The 19169-nt window shown below is 39.7% G+C and overlaps 1 protein-coding gene across 1 annotated transcript in view; it reads right to left on the bottom strand.

The window, feature by feature from the left end:
• The window catches only part of PPARGC1A (PPARG coactivator 1 alpha), a 68767-nt gene extending 58610 nt beyond the window's left edge, over window positions 1–10157 (bottom strand). The window contains exons 1-2 of the mRNA XM_065405366.1: window positions 10110–10157; window positions 4912–5091 (exon numbers count right to left, since the gene is read on the bottom strand). Coding sequence (XP_065261438.1) covers window positions 4912–5091; window positions 10110–10157 — 228 coding nt within the window. The remainder of the gene's footprint in view (window positions 1–4911; window positions 5092–10109) is intronic.
• Between the last annotated feature and the right edge of the window lie 9012 nt (window positions 10158–19169).

Below are 19169 nucleotides of genomic sequence, written 5' to 3'. Positions count from 1 at the left end.
AATAATAATAATAATAATAATAATAATAATAATAATAATAATTCCTACAATACTCAATTTCCAAAGAGTCAATTCACTAAATTTTTGAAGGAAAATGCCTTTAGTATGCTTCAGTTTTCAGCTTGAGACAGAAGTGTAGAGTATTCACCTCTGAAACACAAGCCCCATTAAAGGTGCCTTAGGCTGGGCACCCAAAATTTCATAAGTCCTTTTTGCAAATATAGGCCCTCACCTAGACAGTGCCATAAGCAATGCATTGGTAACTCAAAGAAGAGAGTGGTTCACTTAAGGTTAGGTTTTCAATTATTGTTGTGCTGCTTGTACTTTCGATCTTTTGTTTGCAATTCCGTTTTGAACAAATTTGGAATATATTTCATGTTTTCATAGCAGTCAGCTCTCAGATAGAGGCTTTAAGGCTTCTAAAACATATTGCTCCAGGATGATTAAGATACAATTATATTTTCTTTAAAAAGAAAGAGCTGAAATGCCAAAGCTAATCAATATAGAAAAATCCAGAAATTAACAAACAAGAGACTAGGTAGAGCTTCCATTCTCTGCACTAACACAAATAGTTTGTCTCAGAGCATCACCAAGATAATCCCCAGAGAAAGGACACATCTTTTATTGTTCTTGAGCACCCCCAGTTGTCTCATTAAGAAGCAGCAGAGACAAGAAATAGTGCTACATATACAGCTGCATAATGGAGAACGGGGATAGGGGTTAAAGTTTGGAAAAAGCTGGCCCAGAAAGAAGGGCAAGTTTTCTATTATTCAGTTTGGATTGCCTGATCACTACTGCCTACCCTGTAAGAAAACAACTCCTTTATTTCCCTCCTTCCTAGAACTAAATAATGACAAAGAACGGTAGTGGTGGAAATTATTAACGTGATACCAAGACATGGAATATTAGTAACCTTCAATCAGGTTGCCAGAAGCTCTATAGAGACCCTCCCCTTCCCCATAGCCTGTGTTGCATGTAGTTTAACACAGGCTTATACACACAATGGGAGATATTGTGACCAGTCATGAATGGTTGTGTGATAAAAGTAAAACTGCAGATGAACTCTTAGGCCCAGAATTTTAAAGGTATTTAGCTGTTCTTGTGCTCAGCCTTGCTACGTCTAATTGATTTAGGAGCCCAAGTCTCATTTCCAAAAGTGATTTAGGAACGTAGGAGCCTAAATACGATAGACTGTCAATGGGATTTTGGTTCCTAAGTGCCTACATCCCTTTTGAAAATGAGACGTATGTTCCTAAATCCATAATGCATAGCAATGCTGAATGCAGCAATACCTAAATATCTTTGAAAATCTGGGTCTTAGCCTACTCTGCACACTTGCAAGAATGCAGGAAGAATTCTGGCACTTGCCATGCCAGGCCTAAAGGCTAGGTGTCAGAGGTGTGTTAGTGCTGCCAACAATACCTCACGGCCCAAGGGGGGCCTAGCAGCGTGTGTCAGGACCCTGCCTACATTTGAGAACTGGAAGCAGCTAGGGCCCAGCATAGGAAGAGTGTCCACTGCACTTTTCAAGTCTCTTGTAATTGCTGCCCTTTAGATGTAATCCTCCTACCTCTGTCTACACTCAGGTATGACATATGCAGACTAATGTGACTGTGACTTTAAACCCCAATGCCACATGACAGACCAATGACTGTACATATTGTTGTGCACCAACTAAGGCAGTTTAAATATAATAAATGACAGACTGAATATAGTGTTGCCCTTATGCCACAATATGGCAAAGTGCTATTGGACAACAATCTGCCCCTCAGAGTCAATAGTCTCTGAGCCAAAGTGTGCCCTCATTGACTTCAGTGCAATCTGTAATTCAAAGTCAGTGAAGTCATTGAAGTCTGAGAGGTGGCATTTGAGTAAATGATGGCAGAATTTGTCTGCTAGGGAAGATGGAAAAACACTTCTCCAAATCTTGGTTTCTGACATGTTAGTTGCTGCCTCACAATGCACTCCCCTAGATGTATTCCATCTACCTCTTTCTACTGCACCCTGGTTGTCTGCACCTCCAAATGCACCTTAATATGACTGACTTTAAATGTCACATGATGGACCAATGTCTTGATATTGCTGTGCACCAACCAAGGCAGTTTAAACATCATGTATTTATCCCTGTGTTTGTATATCATTTTGATCTTCAGAAATGGAATCAGCATGCACAATAAATGACAATTTTGTCCTTTATAAGTTTGGGCATCAATTCAGCAAGATACTTAAGAACATGCCTGACTTTAAGGCATGAGCAGTCTCATTGGGAGTTAATTCCCATTGGAATTAAATGTATTAAAGTTACACACACACTTAAGTACATTGCAGAATCAGGACCTTAATTTTTAGAAGACTAAATCATAAGAACATAAGAATGGCCATACTGGGTCAGACCAAAGGTCCATCTAGCCCAGTAGCCTGTCCTCCGACAGTGGCCAATGCCAGGTGCCCCAGAGGGAATGAGCAGAACAGGTAATCATCAAGTGAGCCATCCCGTCGCCCATTCCCAGCTTCCGGCAAACAGAGGATAGGGACACCAACCCTGTCCATCCTGGCTAATAGCCATTGATGAACCTATCTTCCATGAATTTATCTAGTTCTTTTTTGAACCCTGTTATAGTCCTGGCCTTCACAACAGCCTCTGGCAAGGAGTTCCACAGATTGACTGTGCGTTGTGTGAAAAAATACTTCCTTTTGTTTTAAACTTGCTGCCTATTAATTTCAGTTGGTGACCCCGAATTCTTGTGTTATGAGGAGTAAATAACACTTCCTTATTTACTTACTCCACACCAGTCATGATTTTATAGACCTCTATCATATCCTCCCTTAGTCATCTCTTTTCCAAGCTGAAAAGTCCCAGTCTTATTAATCTCTCTTCATATGGCAGCTGTTCCATACCCCTAATCATTTTTGTTGCCCTTTTCTGAACCTTTTCCAATTCCAATATATCTTTTTTGAGCTGTGACGACCACATCTGCACACAGTATTCAAGATGTGGGCATATCATGGATTTATATACAGGCAATATGATATTTTCTGTCTTATTATCTAGCCCTTTCTTAGTGATTCCTAACATTCTGTTCACCTTTTTGACTGCTGCTGCACATTGAGTGGATGTTTTCAGAGAACTATCCACAATGACTCCAAGATCTCTTTCTTGAGTGGTAACAGCTAATTTAGACCCCATCTCTTTATATGTATAGGTGGGATTATGTTTTCCAATGTGCATTACTTTGCATTTATCAACACTGAATTTAAACCTTTACTGATTTTACTTCGGCCAATGAAAGAGATCTATACATTTGGGTTTTAGTGATTTATTTGGAAGCAGAAGTTCTAACTCATTAATTGTCTCTGATAGAACACTATTTTAACCTTGCTTATAAACATTATTAACTCCTTCCCATACTGAACCTATAAGAATACTATAACAGAGCAGCCCAATTACTTGGTTATAACATGTGTCACTTACTTACTATGACTGAAATTTAAGCACAAGACACAACAATTTGAAGTTTCACAAAACTTCAGAATACAGAATGTTTCAAAATTTCTCCCTTGGAGACAGAGAACTGGCTTCTGCTCCACTTACACTGGTTTTATACTAGTATAATACTATAGACTTGAAGAAAATTACTCCTGAATTACACCAGTGTGAGTGATAGAAAGACCAGGCTCAGAGGGCCAGTTTCTGCTCTAAGTGACATCAGTGTTCATCCAGAGTAACTTAATTTGCTGCAGTTGAGTTATGCCAGCATAAGTAATAGCTGATTTTGGTTCAGAGTATTTCATAAAGGCTGTATTTTACCTCCAAATGCATTTTACCTTATTGAAGCATTTAGTATTTGCTAGGTATTAAATTTAACAGTCTTTATTCTGGGGATTCCCCCAAGTAAGTGGACCAGGAATGCTTCCTGGAGAGGACATGTTTGTGATCTGCTAGGCAGAGGTGAAGCAGGGGTGATAGCTTATTGTTGCCTAAGGTCTTCCTGCCAGCTCATCAAGTGTACTATTGCCCAATTTCCCAGCCAGAGGATGATCTACTGCATTTACTACCATCTAGGAGGAAAGAATATTAGGGTTCAGGAGGGGCATGGTTGTCTGAGAATTAAGTAGTGGAGAATCTTGAGGTCTTACACAGGAAAGGGGAATTAGTGGTTGAGGCAAAGAGGGCATAGCCCATCTCTTATACACCTTGACCCCACAGCAGTATTTTAAAGAGGGCATTTAAATCTCTCCTGAAATCCTTCAGTTCTCTCCTTAAGACTGCCCTCTGCCATTATGTCTACAAAACACACATCAGTGGCTAGTCAGTTGGCATGCTATGACGACTGCTTATTATGCTAATCAGAATAATCTGACTCTGATGCTGTGCTCCCCCCAGTCTGTTTGTTGCATCCACCTATGGCCTCATCTTGTACTTAGAGTGGAAGGACTTCTGATATGCACATGTACAACACATAGCACAGTTGGGGCCTGTTTGGGGCCTGTAGGTGTAATAATAATTAGTAACGTATAAAATGTTAAAGAGCCATCAATAGATGCTGTATTCCACTGTGTTTGTTTCTGCGAAATGTACATGCAAGACGACAAACAGGTTTCAACTTTTGTTTTTCTTTGCAACAGACTATTTCACAATATCTCAGTGTTATGCCATAGTGTAACCTGGTTTCTCTTCAGCGTTTTCATTCCAGAAATCAGAATTCCACTTAATTCTTTCCAAGCATTTCTTCTCTCCAGATAATAGGTCTGGTTTTGATCATGAGGATTAAGGGTGTCAGAGGGAGGCTATAACAGACGTCACAGCTGTACTTCAGCATCTATTGGCTCTTTTTTTATTAGAAGACTGTCATCCCACCTGGTAAAAACATGAAGCAATCTGAAATATACTTTTGCATCAGCTTCCCTTACCTCGAATATATTTGATGATTCATTGCTGTACTGATTGGTAATGATTTCTGATTGGTCGCTGTACCACTTGAGTCCACCCAGAAAACCGTCTGCATCCAAGTCATTCACATCTAGTTCAGAGAGGTCAAGTTCTGGGAGATCTGGGCAAAGAGGCTGGTCTTCACCAACCAGAGCAGCACACTGCAGGGAGAAGTACAGAAACACACACTTTCATTAATCACCGGAATGTGTTAACCATAACTGCATGGGATGAGAATTAAGTCTTGATTCACTTTGGGTGAGCAAAGTGGCCACTACTATCCTTTTTCTTATGCTCCTTGGAGAGTCCAGCACCTGCAGCATTAGAAATCCCAACAAGGACTGCCAAGACATGGCCCTATCTCTTTTCCATCCCAGCCGGCAGAAAGGAATCAGCGCAGGTGGGAGTGCATGGGTAACCAACTGGCAAGTGTGTTTTATGCATCCTCCTCTATGCCCAAACCACAGAAGATGTGAGTCTGTTACAGCTGCCAGCTATACAGGCTAGATCTGCACCTCAAGCTGCAGAGGCTCATGCTTTCAGCTCTAGATGGCCTTGGTTTAATCAGTCAAGATGTTGACTGCCACATGTACTGCACCCTGTTGAAGGATACAGCAGTAGATGCTGCTTTGTTCACTTCCCAAAGCTCCTGGAGACACTGTGCCTGCCTGCCACAGGCCATGCACTTCTATACCCATCTACCAAAGGCTCTGGCTTATCAGCACCCTCGGGAACTGCACAGATTTTAACAACGTGGTTCTAAAATATTGTCCTCATAGTAAGCAAATCATGAAGTGTACCTCATGCGCCTGCCAAGTGCTAGAGCAGTCATGGCTAGTTTATGGAGTCTCCCAACCTGTGGCTGTGCTGGTTGTATGTGTGTACACTGCTGTAGCTAAGAGACTTACGGTCTGTAAGCAGCAGCTATATCAGAAGCACCAAGAGGGAGCTTTCCTCTGGCCTACCCATTCAGCGCAATGCTACACTTGTCTCAGCCTCCCGTCATTGCTGGGGAAATTCACCATAGAGCAGATGCAACATTTAAGCCCAGTATTATGGGACTAAGGGGAGGGAACTAAAGTGTGTGGACCTTCTTCACTAGTGTGAATGTCATCCTCTGCATACCTTAGAAATAGAGTACAGACCAGTATAATATCAATTTCATTAATATAAACCCAGAATATTTTCTTTAGTACGTCAGGATCAGTCATTTTAGGTATCAACTGAGCTACAAAAAATACACACTTTCATACTATGCTTCTACCGTAGCACAGAAACTTTAATTCAAAAATACCACCTGAACCATTTTTCATTATTAACAGAAACCAAGAAATATACAATTGAAGTCCATGCCTTCAGCGATAACCAATGGAAAGAAAGGTGGAGGGTTCTTCTGTACAGAGGCTGCTGGCAGATCCAGCAATTAAGTGGTTAAAAGCCATAACAAAGTCAGCTGAGAATGGGTTTTCACCATTGCCTTTAATTTATTGTCTCTAGCTTTATCAGTTTGTGTTAATGTTAAGGATGGACCAAACAGAAAATCCAGACCTCAGAAACTCTTGAACTCCAGTTAGCTGATTGGGCAATTTGAATGATCTCCTAGGTTCAACTTCAAATGAAGTCAATCCCAGAAGTACCACCATCTAAAAAGGTAGGTTTGTAGGGCAATAACCTTACCATGCCAACCGATGTGGATAACTCAGTATTTGTTATGCTGCTCTTGAAAATGCTGCCTTTTGCAGTGATATAAGCGAGCTGAACATACATTTAAATAAAATAAATTTCATTGAGATTTTTGTAGCTGGGAATCTTTGCAAGTCTTCATTGCATGGGCTATATGCAGCAGCATAATGGTGAGCAACACTCTGGGAACCAGGAACAGAGTCAATAGACTCAGTCCAGCTGGTAAAGGCTATAATTTACCATGCAACTTCCACTAGTCTACCAGGACATTACAAGACAATTATACAATAGGCCAAGGGGCAAAGGAACCTAGGGATTGCAAGGGGAGCCTTTGAAATATCAATTGCTTTTCTTCCTGTTATTTAAGAGGGCTTGGAACTTCAACAGGCCAAGGCCTTGCTTAGGTGAAATTTTGTACAATGAAATTTACTTCTTTTTATTTTGGCCACAGAAAAACTGCAAAGAAAAAGAAATTAAAAAGCTTCCCCATTTTCTAGCGCTGACATAACCTTCCAGCAGCAATCTTATAATGCCGAGATGACCTTTTTTTGATGCACAGATGAAATCTGTGATCTCATTAAAGGATAATCTAGTTTTTGACTGAAAAGGTAGATTCTCAGCATCATTCCCAGGTTTGTGTTGTGGAGGTCACTGGCTTAAAACTGATGCCGTAGACTTCTAAAGTATCCTGCTGATCTGTTACTACTTTCGTTTGTAAAAATAGCTTCACTCTGTGCATCACCTAGTTAAACATCGTAGGGACGTAGTAATATGCATGTTGAAAGTCCTGCAATGGGTGTTTTAAGCAATATAAACAGCTGTATAAAAAATGTCCATCGCAGCTTTCATTTGTCTATAACGATGGCAATGTCACTTAAAAAATGTAACAGCTGAAATGAAGTACACATGCTCTTGCCAATGTTGACATGATAATAAAATCAATGTTTCTGAATATGGTATTATGCTTCTAATCTGAGACACATTAGCAGCAAGTGTTCCTGTTATTAATTTATATTTGGCTTTTGGATGATGCCAGGTTTAACACTCCAAGTCCTATAACTGTCCTCATCTGACATGTTGATATTTACTCTTTGCCTTTACATCTGTAACAGGTGTGCCTGCATTGCCATAACACATTTCACTGTCTTTTCACAGGTATGACAGTTATTTCACAACTATATTCTTAATTTTATAATAAGATTTAAGAGGACAGAGTAGTCGCTAAACACAAAAGGTTAATTATTGTGTATTATTTCACCCCCAACAGACTTTTTTTCTTTGTTAAGGAGCAAACAATAAATTAGCTTAACTGCACTGATGATAATGAATCATTATAATTAAGTATAATTCTTCATTAACCTTTTAGACATCTTTGTGCCTTTGAAGGTAAATTAAAAAAAAAAAATAAAAGACTGGACTTGTGCCACATTAATTATATTAATGTAAAAATAATCTTCTTTTTATTTTTAACAAGTTTGTTGAAACAACAAGGGGATGAACCTAGTAAAGAATGACAGACTTGATGGAATGTGTGCCATGCAGATTCTCTCTATCAATCTTTGCAACCTGACTGTACATCACCTTCATTAAACAGTGAAACACTGGGGACTCTGATCAGCTATAGTGATGCAGGCCTTTATTAAGCAACACGCTAGCCTGTCATTATGTGCAAGAGGGTATAATGCATTTTAAGTTGACAACAAACATTAACGATTCAAAATATGAAAGCTGCCTACAGTACCTGCTGCTTGTAATACTGTAGATCATAAAGGTGATCCCCAGAGCCAAAGCAGCATGCAGCCACCACTATGTTGCTATACAAAGTAAAATGCAAGAGCCAGTTGGTAAAAATCTACCAACAGCTAATCCTATCCGCCACACAATTAATATTAAGAACAACCCTTTTTTCTCTGTGGAAAAAAAAAAAGATTGCTATAAATGATTCTGTTACTAGCTTGAAATTACTGCAGGAACTCTGATGATTAAAATAAATCTTCAATATTTCCATATAAGCTGGTTCCTCAATCAAATCCTAGCAGCATTAGGAATAATACATGGATGGAAAAATGAAGCTACAGCAGCTGAGACCCACTCTATAAGCCAGACAACAACCCACAGGATACTCCAGCTACTCAGAAACAATTAGAACTTTGGAGCCAGAAAGTCATCCACTTACACCCTTGACTCATAATAGCTACAGGACATATGAATTATCCATATCTATTCCCTTTTACCAAGAAATCAAAACAAGATAAGAGCAATTACAATATGCAAACAGAAATCGGTGGATACAATGGTGTGCTGCAAATATTGAAAACACGACAAAAAGAGTTAAGAATCCGATGCATGCCTTAGTAGATAGGAAAAATGTAATTGTACAAACAGAGTACAGAGCACATTTTCACTTTAGATGTGTATCTCTGCACCATATATGCATCTTATTTAAAAGATTTCTAAGGGGAGCATTTTAAGTACTTATTCCAAACTTGCCGTCAGGGGGTCAGTTCCTTTGAGCAGGTCTGTCTTTTGGATTCCTCTCAACTGGGTCCAAAGAAAGTTTCCTTTGCTTCACAAGTTGCCAGAACTTTCAGATAATGCTCCATTTTGCTGAATGCAAATATGCAGAAATCCTCAAACCTCACTTTATACTCCAGAGATTACCAGGGAATTGCTTGCTTTTTTCCTTTATGAACTGTAGCCAGCAGAAGCTGTGGATTTGATGTATTGCCATCTATTTTTATAGAAGCAGCGGCGGCAGCAGCAGCAGCTCACGCAGTCCCGCATAAACTCTATTCTCATGGTTCATCCTGTTGTCTCTGCTGTACAGTAGGATTTAACTATTTGCTGGACTACTTGAATTAACTGAGAACCTTGTCCTATGGAACATTTTAACTGCAATACTATAATCCAGTTCAATAATCAGAAGTAAAGTAACATCTATTTCCAGTAATCTGTTTTAAAGGAATTTAAAACAATAAAGCAACAACATCATATTCATCTTTCTCTGACTGTGTGTGTCAGTTCTGCAAGTGATAAATGAGAAAAATCCTGAACAGAGCATAGCAAAAAACAAAACCAAAAAAAATCAAAATATGAAACCACTGATTAATTTTAACTTTTTAAAAAAAGTCTTAATCTAATTATAAATAGACATGGCATTTTTCCAACCAGGCCACTAAATGCCACTGGAAAGACTTCAGACACTGATTCATATCAATATCTTAGAGCATAAATATTGCATATGACTGGAAAGCGAGCCAAAGGCACATGAAAATAGTTTCCAACTGCAGGAGATACTGATGACAGCAGCTAAGCTTTGATTTGCTCAAGGCATCATAGAGTAACCTTAAATTAGTAAAGTTACTGGGGTTCACATAAGACTTCTTTCCAACATATGATATCTAGTATACTTTTATAATTATTCCATTTAAAAAAATTACCTCCAGAAGGGTTGCACACAAGACAATTCTCACACTGTTCATAATGCAAAGCTCACCTCTATATCACTCCATACAGAGTCCTGGTTGCACATGTCCCACGCCATCCAGCTCCTGAATGACAGCAGTATAGCTTTTAAACTACAATCCACAGTCTCACACAGAGCATACACTCATGCAGGCAACTAGACCCTTACTGAGAGTGAACTGAAGGCACCTGTCTTACTACTGTTCCCAGTCACATGACAAAGCTATTTAAAAAGTAGGCTGGGCTGTCACTCACCCAGCCTTCTTGTGCTGCTGCTAAAACTAGTGACGTCACTAGTCAGAGGCAGACCTAGGCTTAAGTGAAGTAAATCTTTTTAAAAACCACTCAGACCTTTGAGTCTTCAGCACCACACTGTGATTAAAATCAGATTTTAATGCCACCCCCCCCTAAATTGTGCTGTTGCCATATAACTAAAATCCCCTACAATCTTTTTTTAATTTCTTTTTTTTCCAAAACAAACAGACAAAGCTGTATTTATTACAAAGACAAAAGTGAAGTAACTCTAATATGAGTTAAAACATGTATTTTTTGAATACCTTGATTCTAAGTGGGCTACTTAGGGTTGGCTAACTAGTGCTGTTTAATTTGGAAATGCTATTAGAGAGGTGTGTAAAAAGTTACTGCATGATTAATTTTTACTAGTCATTTTATACCTAGTGGAGTATTTTTTTTAAAATGTGGTATATTAGAAACTTCTGATCAATAACCACTGGAGCTAATTTTTTTTTTTTACAAGCAAAGGTATCTACACAGATTGTACCTCACAGTGATGCTGCAAACATCAATGCAAACACATTACTTTACTTATTTAGCATCTGCTACAAACAAGGGAAGGGGCCTGATCCTGCTCTCACTGAAATACAGATTTCTTTTTTCAGCTCTTCTCTAATCGTTTCCATTTCTCATGCAGGCATCCTGGAAAACAGTGTTATTAAATACAACTGTTGTAGTCCTGCCCATAACTGCTCAGATTCCTGTCTGCATTTTCATATAAGTAGTATTTCCTCAGTGCTGCCTCAGGGTGCATTTTTGTATAAACACTATATTCCAACCTCACTGACCTGGGCTGTGCATTTTCTGTTTAAAAACAAGAATGCTCTCGTTGTCATGTGAAAACACGACATGCTATTAACAGAAGTGTTTCTTCTTTAAGCCTTTTACAGCTCTCTCTCTCTGAGACAATGGGAGCTGCTGCAGGTGCAACTGGTTTATGATGACACTACACACTGAATACATAACAAACTGAAGGTACCAAACATAACTGCAGAACATTTCCCACAACAGAAAAAAAAAAAGGTCTTGTTTAACCATTTCCACCTGCCTTTTCATTTTTAAAAAAGTTGTGTCTTTGTCTTTTTAATTAGCTGGATTCAAAAGTCTAGTTTGCAAAATATAAGTGCTAGATATGAGTCATGCTGTCCTGCTAGTTATAGTCACAAAACCATAATTGGTCATTCTCCTTGCTATGAAATATTCATATTCATTGTTAAGTTATTTGCAAACTTGATTATTCTAAATGCTAAATGAATGTAGTTATTATCAAGCTACAGAGATTTTGCTGAGAGAAAAGACAAAAAGAGGCTGCAAGAGGTTATTTTTCAGATACTAAATGCATTCCAAAAATTGTAACAAGTCACAGGAAAACACTTGGCTTATTTGACAATTTATTGTTGCCGGATTTGAAAAAAAGTACAGATTTCCCTGCTTGTGTTTAAGTTGCAAATCACATCACACTGTCATATTTTCATCAAACATGTATGACAAAAAATGACATTGTTTTTACTTTACTTAATTAAAAAAACCCACAACAAAATACCCTGTGACTACAGAAAGCCTTTTCCTACAAATGATTAAATTAACGGTATTACTTGGCTCTCACCATGAAAAAAACCTAATTTCCTTCCCAATTATATGCTGATTTAATGATAAAACTGCAGTAAATTATTAAGATCTGGGGCAAAGGTCATTACCTCTACCCTCAGAACAGTCAACTGTGAAATAACGTTGGGCACCCGACTGACTGAAGTGGAGTAGATTCTTATTAATTATTATCAGTGGATCCATGCTTGGTGGAATATTCTCCTTCAATACCTACTTATAATTGTGTTCATTGACTGTACAGAATCCATCATTTTTTTTTAAGTTCCACTCACACCTTTTATAGAAATGTATTTACACTGGAACATTTTATATTGCTGTTTTGGATATTTTGACCTGCTCGTGTTGTTTCTATTTTCTACAATTCCACTTCATTGCTTTTGCTTCAAATTAGCAAATAAACTGATAAACACAAACTGTAACCTTTGTGGTGATTTCATACAAGCTTTAGAGATGGGAGAACTTTCCTAGCACGTAGTGGATAGTACCAGCAACAACTAACAACAGTATAAGGGCCTCTAGAGCTTTACTTATGGCCCATCCACACTTTGGCTTGACCTATTCTTGCAGCAACAATTTTCCAGAATGGATGTCAAGGAATGTTCTGACCAAACTGTACTTGAAAACCATTTTTCCAACACGATTCCAGATCACATGGTTTAAACAAGGGTTCTCAGTCTGTTATGGTTTACCTTTTAAAGAACTGTCTAGCTCAAATTTTACCATGAACTTGCCCATTAGATATCTTTTATCAATGTCCTTAAACATGGTTTGTAACCAACCATATATGTAATGCAAAACAAAGTTACAATAGTATATCATGATGGAAAATAGTTTTGAAGTGATCATAAGCAATTGTGTAGACAGAGGGTTTTAAATTATGGGATTAGATTCTCCTATTGTTCATGCAGAGTAAAGAGCGATGGCAGGGCCACATCTATCAAGGAAGAAGGCAATGGCCACAAACTGCCTTCCAACAGGTTGGTAGCTTATGGAGGCTACTCCAAAGTAAAAGATGGGTTCATATGATTGTGCAGCCTTTACACATGAAGACGCAGCCTCTAATGGATACTGACAGTAGAAATTAAAGCTACTCTCCCCGAAGAAACCTGGATTCTTACACCTCCCTGTGCCAGTTTCAGTGACTTTCACCCCTAATGCTTTGTAAATGCTAAAAGCTGAACAAATGTGTTTCCTAGGCAGTTACTGAGGACACACTCATTACAAGTAGACTTTTCAAACTAATTAGACTGCCCTACAGCATCATGTGAAACAAAAAATCTCCTCAGTCAGAGAGATTTTATGGTAAAGACTTCAGGCCTCCTTGGCACTGTTTCCCACCCCCCACCCCCCCTTGTGAGGCCAGCACTCTGTTGACTGCCATTTCTCTTCCTCTGCTTCCCAAGCATGCCGTCTCTGCTTCGCTGTGCTTCCAAAATTCTGCTTTTTCTTCTCCTAGGATCCTATCTCTAGTCCCGCAATCTTTTTCTGCACACATCCTTCACTCGGTCTCTTTCTTCTAATACCCTTTTCTCTCACCCGTGCCACTGATCAACAAGGGATGTACTCATGCCCCCCCCCCCCACCAAGTACTGTATGTTCCTGATACTCAACAGATTTAGCTACTTTATTAGAGGAGATGCTGCAGTCTAATGATGAGCAAACCATTAGGTTTCACAAATCATAAACAACATGTTAGAGTCTCAGCAAGTTACAGTTTACAAACCAGTTTTCATGGAATTTAAACTCATTTCCACTACCTCCCCCAGGAGTCATACAATTTTTTTTTTATGTAAGATAAGCCTGTGCTATGTATAAAGGACAGAAGAACACTGCTCAGAAGCTAAGTTAGCACAAATGGGTGTCCTATATAAAGTATATAAACTGTATTAATTTTTTATTAGAAATGTTCTCTCTACCCCTCTTCACTTTGCATTTGTTTACCACTCTGCCAGCCGTGTGCTGCATTTTTGCCCTATTAGATTTTTTCTTCTCTGCTCCTTTTTTCTACCAGTCTGCTCTAAGCAGCACTGGAACCCAATAACATCTTGAACCTGTGATGTTCCAGAGAGTCAAAAATGGGTAAAAGATCTTTGTCTATCTCCAATACTGGTACAATGGCCTCAGTCCTCCACCACTGAAGACAATGGGAGTTTGGCCAACATCAGGTCTAGAAACAGATACTTTCACATACTTTGAGCACAACTACACAGCCCTTACTCACATTGATAAATATTTACAGACGTGAGTAACCCCACCGCCCTGAAGATGAACAATTACCAGATTAAGTGCTCATCAGTGGGAGTAAGGGTTTCACAGTCATGGCCCTTTATGACTGAAAGTTTAGGGCAAGATTTTCAAAAGTGCCTAAATGATTTAGGAGCCTAAGTCCTATTGAAAGTTAGACTCCTAACTATCTTTGGCATTTCTGAAATCTCCCCTTAATAAACATTATGAAATTATTTATTAGTGAATATTATTAAAACAAGACAAGAGTAAGGGATTTGTCACCACCAAAAATTGACTGTATAATAATATGCTTGTTATAATAGGTTTTACCTAACTTTTGGAACACATGTTTTTCCAGAAGCTATATTCGCTATAAACAGCAAAAAAACAGTTTGTCAGCCTCCTCAAAAGTAGTACGACCAATGTCTTTCATTCTGGTATCACTGTTTTAAAGAAAGACTAATTTCTAAAGAAATGTACCCATTTTCTTATATCACACCTGCGAGCTTAGAATTTTTCAGTCTTGGGAAGCTGAACCACATAAAGGAGTCAGTTTCCTATAGAAACCTTTATAAGGGGTTGAGAGCAGATTTAGAAAAAAACAAACAAAAAAAACAGATACTTCCTGCTAGTAAGGAAGACAGACTCCAGTTTCGCAACTTGTTGCACATGGGCAGACTCTTACACCTGAGTAGAGCTCCATTATAGTCAGTGGTCCTCTATACCAGCACAGGAAACTGCCTGCAAAGAGTCTGTTCCAGGACTGGGACCACAGATCGCTGTTGATACCTCTTTGTTACAGCAATGGGATGGGAATCACTGAGTTATTTTTCTCTCTCTTTCTTTAACCCCCCCACCCTTTAAAAAAATCCATTTTTCTTAAGTCCCTAGGAAGCATGCAGAGACTGACTGTGGGCACTAGGGGCAAGTGTCTTGCAAGCTCTTCAATTGCATTCCCACTCAGTCTGGCCCCAAGTGTTCAAAAGCACCATTTCCATACAGCAGGCTGAACACTTTACTGTTATTGAACTTTTCCATGTGTGCAATTGCTCTTCCAACACAAGAAACAGCCAGGCAACAGTTGCATTTCCAACAGGTGGGATTTCCAAACACACCTAAGGGATAATACTTGTGCTCCTAACTCTCATAAGTGCTTTGGAAAATCCCATCCAGATTCTCCTGGTTATACTTATTAGCATCAGTCGTAACTTAATTTCCCTTAAGCTTTCATAGTAACTTCTAGAAACTTCTTCCATTGTTTTTCATTAACAATAATCAATATTTTTCTGACTTGTTCTGAGAAGAGCCTAAGTAGGATAACCTCAGTATCTGGTATCATATGGAGCATACTAGGTGCCTTGGTGTAACCCTGGGGCAATTTTTTAGGAGCTAAGACTGTTCTAACATTCTCACCTAAAGTACTCTTAAGGTGTAAGGTGTATTAAGAGTAAACTCTTTTGGGCAAGGACTCCGATTCCCTCAGTATCTGTACAATGCTGTGTACACTACTGGTGCTCAGTACTGTAAATACTAACATATATGACTATTAACAATATTAAATCTATTTTTAGATGGGCTGCTCTCTAAGGCAAATTAACTCTGTACATTTCTAAAGGGGAGCATAACACCATTTTCATAGATGTCATCTAAAGAGCCCCATATCCACCCACTAAGCCAAAAAATGGGCATCATTTTAAGATTTGCATTATTGCACATTAAAGAGTCCCTGGTGTGCTCAGGGTGCATTTGAACTAGTTTATGAGGACTTGGCTAAACCTCTCTAATAAACCATTATAGGGGTATGCATTTTCTTCTCTCCTGAGATGACACATATTTGAACTGGTCATGGTGCCATTTTCACTAATTCTATGTGACATATGTTCATATACAGCTGACATAACATTTGAGAAATGCTGCCTTCCACAGGTAGTACTTATAGGGAAAGAGTATTGAATAGGAAGCATACAGTTATGCAAATTTTTGTTTCCTTCAAAATAATGTTTGTATGCAAAGTAGTGCTTGCAAAAGAGGAGTTTAAAAACCATGGAAACTGAGTCCTTGGTATATCTACAGGATGGGTGATAGCAGAGGAAGTTCTTCATAACATTCCAAAGATGTACCTCAACTCTGGACTGCAAAGGACAGCTCAGGCTCAGTGGCCATTCAATCCTTGACCATTCTACTGGTGCCAATTCGACTCAGTTTTGGAGATGGTTTTGTAATGTGGTCACTTGCTCATGGGGCTGGGATCTCCAAGCACAAACCAAAATGTTGGGGAGTTCCCATTGCTACGGGCAAGCACGACACCCTTCCCTACCAGCTCCACTTCAAAGCATTACTGTATCTAATGGGGGGGAAACATCAGATAGCTTTCTAACTTTGTCTGTTCTGTAAAATGGCTGGGGAATTGGTTTCACTGGAGTGTACACAGCACAGTACTGAAAAGAACACTAATCTTTAAATGCTCTAAAATCAAATCTTGTTTTACACAAAACAGCTATAGTAAAGTCAATGTGAATGAAGCACCTTTGAGGGAAGGAACAGAGGGAAAGGCCATGGACAGCTTTAGTGCCTCCTAGCAATTTTTTTTTAATAAACTAGAGATGACAGACAGCCTTACCGACACATCTCTCATGTTCAAATAAAAACTTCCTCAGACAGAGCTCCGTGGAACTGAGTCAGCCTTTTTTCTTGGGCCTTGCTCGTGGCATTTTTTATATTAAAACAAAGTATAAGGTGGAAATAATTCTAAACGGTAGTCATTTGACCTAATTATTGTAATACGGGGCATAGATATGGTTTTTATGAACACAAAGGAAAATAAAATATACAAAAACAATGGGAATTAAAAAATCTGATTTTGCACCATATAAAGAGCCAGGTTGTGCCTGACTTCCGAGTAAGCAAGTATGGGGAAGGAAAGAGTGTGGAAAGGGTACAGGAAGTTTATCCCATTCAGCAGCTGGCACCAGCTTAGTCTCTGAATGACCATAAGTGCAGAGAATGGTCTTTCCTCATGCTCCTGCAGGCATAAGATACATCAAAAAGGGCAGAGATCAGCCAGGAGGAGGCAGGGTCAAGGCACTGTCCACTCTCTGCACGGGCCAACAGATCCTCACTTAGGAACAATGTCTCCTGGAGGAGCAGCTTCACATGAACCCTTACCCTGAGTTGTTCCTGCCAGCCATAACTGAGCCCAAGTGTTAGTTTCAGCCATAGCTCTCCTTGCATTACAGTTTGCAATATGTAAACATGTGCTGGATGAATCTTCAAAAGTTTCCTGGTGTCCAACTGATAGCATTTGAAAGTCTAGGTATTCTTTCAAACCTTATTCTTTGATCAGCACAATTAATCCAAAAGGCCAAATGTGCAAGACCCAAATCATTCAGATCATTTAATTAACCTTCAGGTGAGCATGCCAACTTTTGGGTCTTTACTCAAACAAATGAAAACTCCAAACCTTCTGTGGTTCACCCACCTCTAGTGAGGTTTGGTTCACTATTTTGGCATGTCTACCTTAAAACCAGGGCCAAAGGACAGTGTAGAGTAATGAAATACAATGGGAGGAAAGTTGGCCACACATTTTCAACACTCTAAAAGACGAGGGGGGAGGGATAGCTCAGTGGTTTGAGCATTGGCGTGCGAAACCCAGGGTTGTGAGTTCAATCCTTGAGAGGGCAATTTAGGGATCTAGGGCAAAAATCTGTCTGGGGATTGGTCCTGCTTTGAGCAGAGGGTTGGACTAGATGACCTCCTGAGGTCCCTTCCAACCTTGATATTCTATGATCTGATCTATGATTCAAGTTCAGGTCAATTTTTTTTTTTTTTTTGGTTTCTACTTTATCCAAACCACGTGTCCACACATTTTTTGGGGAAAGTGATGTGCAGTAAGTTGAAAAGAGGCAGTTAGAATCATAGAATATCAGGGTTGGAAGGGACCTCAGGAGGTCATCTAGTCCAACCCCCTGCTCAAAGCAGGACCAATTCCCAACTAAATCACCCCAGCCAGGGCTTTGTCAAGCCTGACCTTAAAAACCTCTAAGGAAGGAGATTCCACCACCTCCCTAGGTAACCCATTCCAGTGCTTCACCACCCTCCTAGTGAAAAAGTTTTTCCTAATATCGAACCTAAACCTCCCCCACTGCAACTTGAGACCATTACTCCTCGTTCTGTCATCTGGTACCACTGAGAGCAGTCTAGATCCATCTTCTTTGGAACCCCCTTTCAGGTAGTTGAAAGCAGCTATCAAATCTCCCCTCATTCTTCTCTTCTGCAGACTAAACAATCCCACTTCCCTCAGCCTCTCCTCATAAGTCATGTGCTCCAGACCCCTAATCAATTTTGTTGCCCTCCGCTGGACTCTTTCCAATTTTTCCACATCCTTCTTGTAGTGTGGGGCCCAAAACTGGACACAGTACTCCAGATGAGGCCTCACCAATGTCAAAAAGAGGGGAATGATCACGTCCTTCGATCTGCTGGCAATGCCCCTACTTATACAGCCCAAAATGCCGTTAGCCTTCTTGGCAACAAGGGCACACTGTTGACTCATATCCAGCTTCTCGTCCACTGTAATCCCTAGGTCCTTTTCTGCAAAACTGCTTCCTAGCCATTCGGTCCCTAGTCTGTAACAGTGAATGGGATTCTTCCGTCCTAAGTGCAGGACTCTGAACTTGTCCTTGTTGAACCTCATCAGGTTTCTTTTGGCCCAATCCTCTAATTTGTCTAGGTCCCTCTGTATCCTATCCCTAACCTCCAGCGTATCTACCACTCCTCCCAGTTTAGTGTCATCTGCAAACTTGCTGAGAGTGCAGTCCACGCCATCCTCCAGATCATTAATGAAGATATTGAACAAAACCGGCCCCAGGACCGACCCTTGGGGCACTCCGCTTGAAACCGGCTGCCAACTAGACATGGAGCCATTGATCACTACGTGTTGAGCCCGACGATCTAGCCAGCTTTCTAT

Source organism: Emys orbicularis, chromosome 5, assembly GCF_028017835.1.
Source record: "Emys orbicularis isolate rEmyOrb1 chromosome 5, rEmyOrb1.hap1, whole genome shotgun sequence".
In the NCBI taxonomy this organism is placed as follows: Eukaryota; Metazoa; Chordata; order Testudines; family Emydidae; genus Emys; species Emys orbicularis.
The sequence above is the reverse complement of the archived record's forward strand: the minus strand, read 5'-3'. Positions and strand labels throughout refer to the sequence as shown.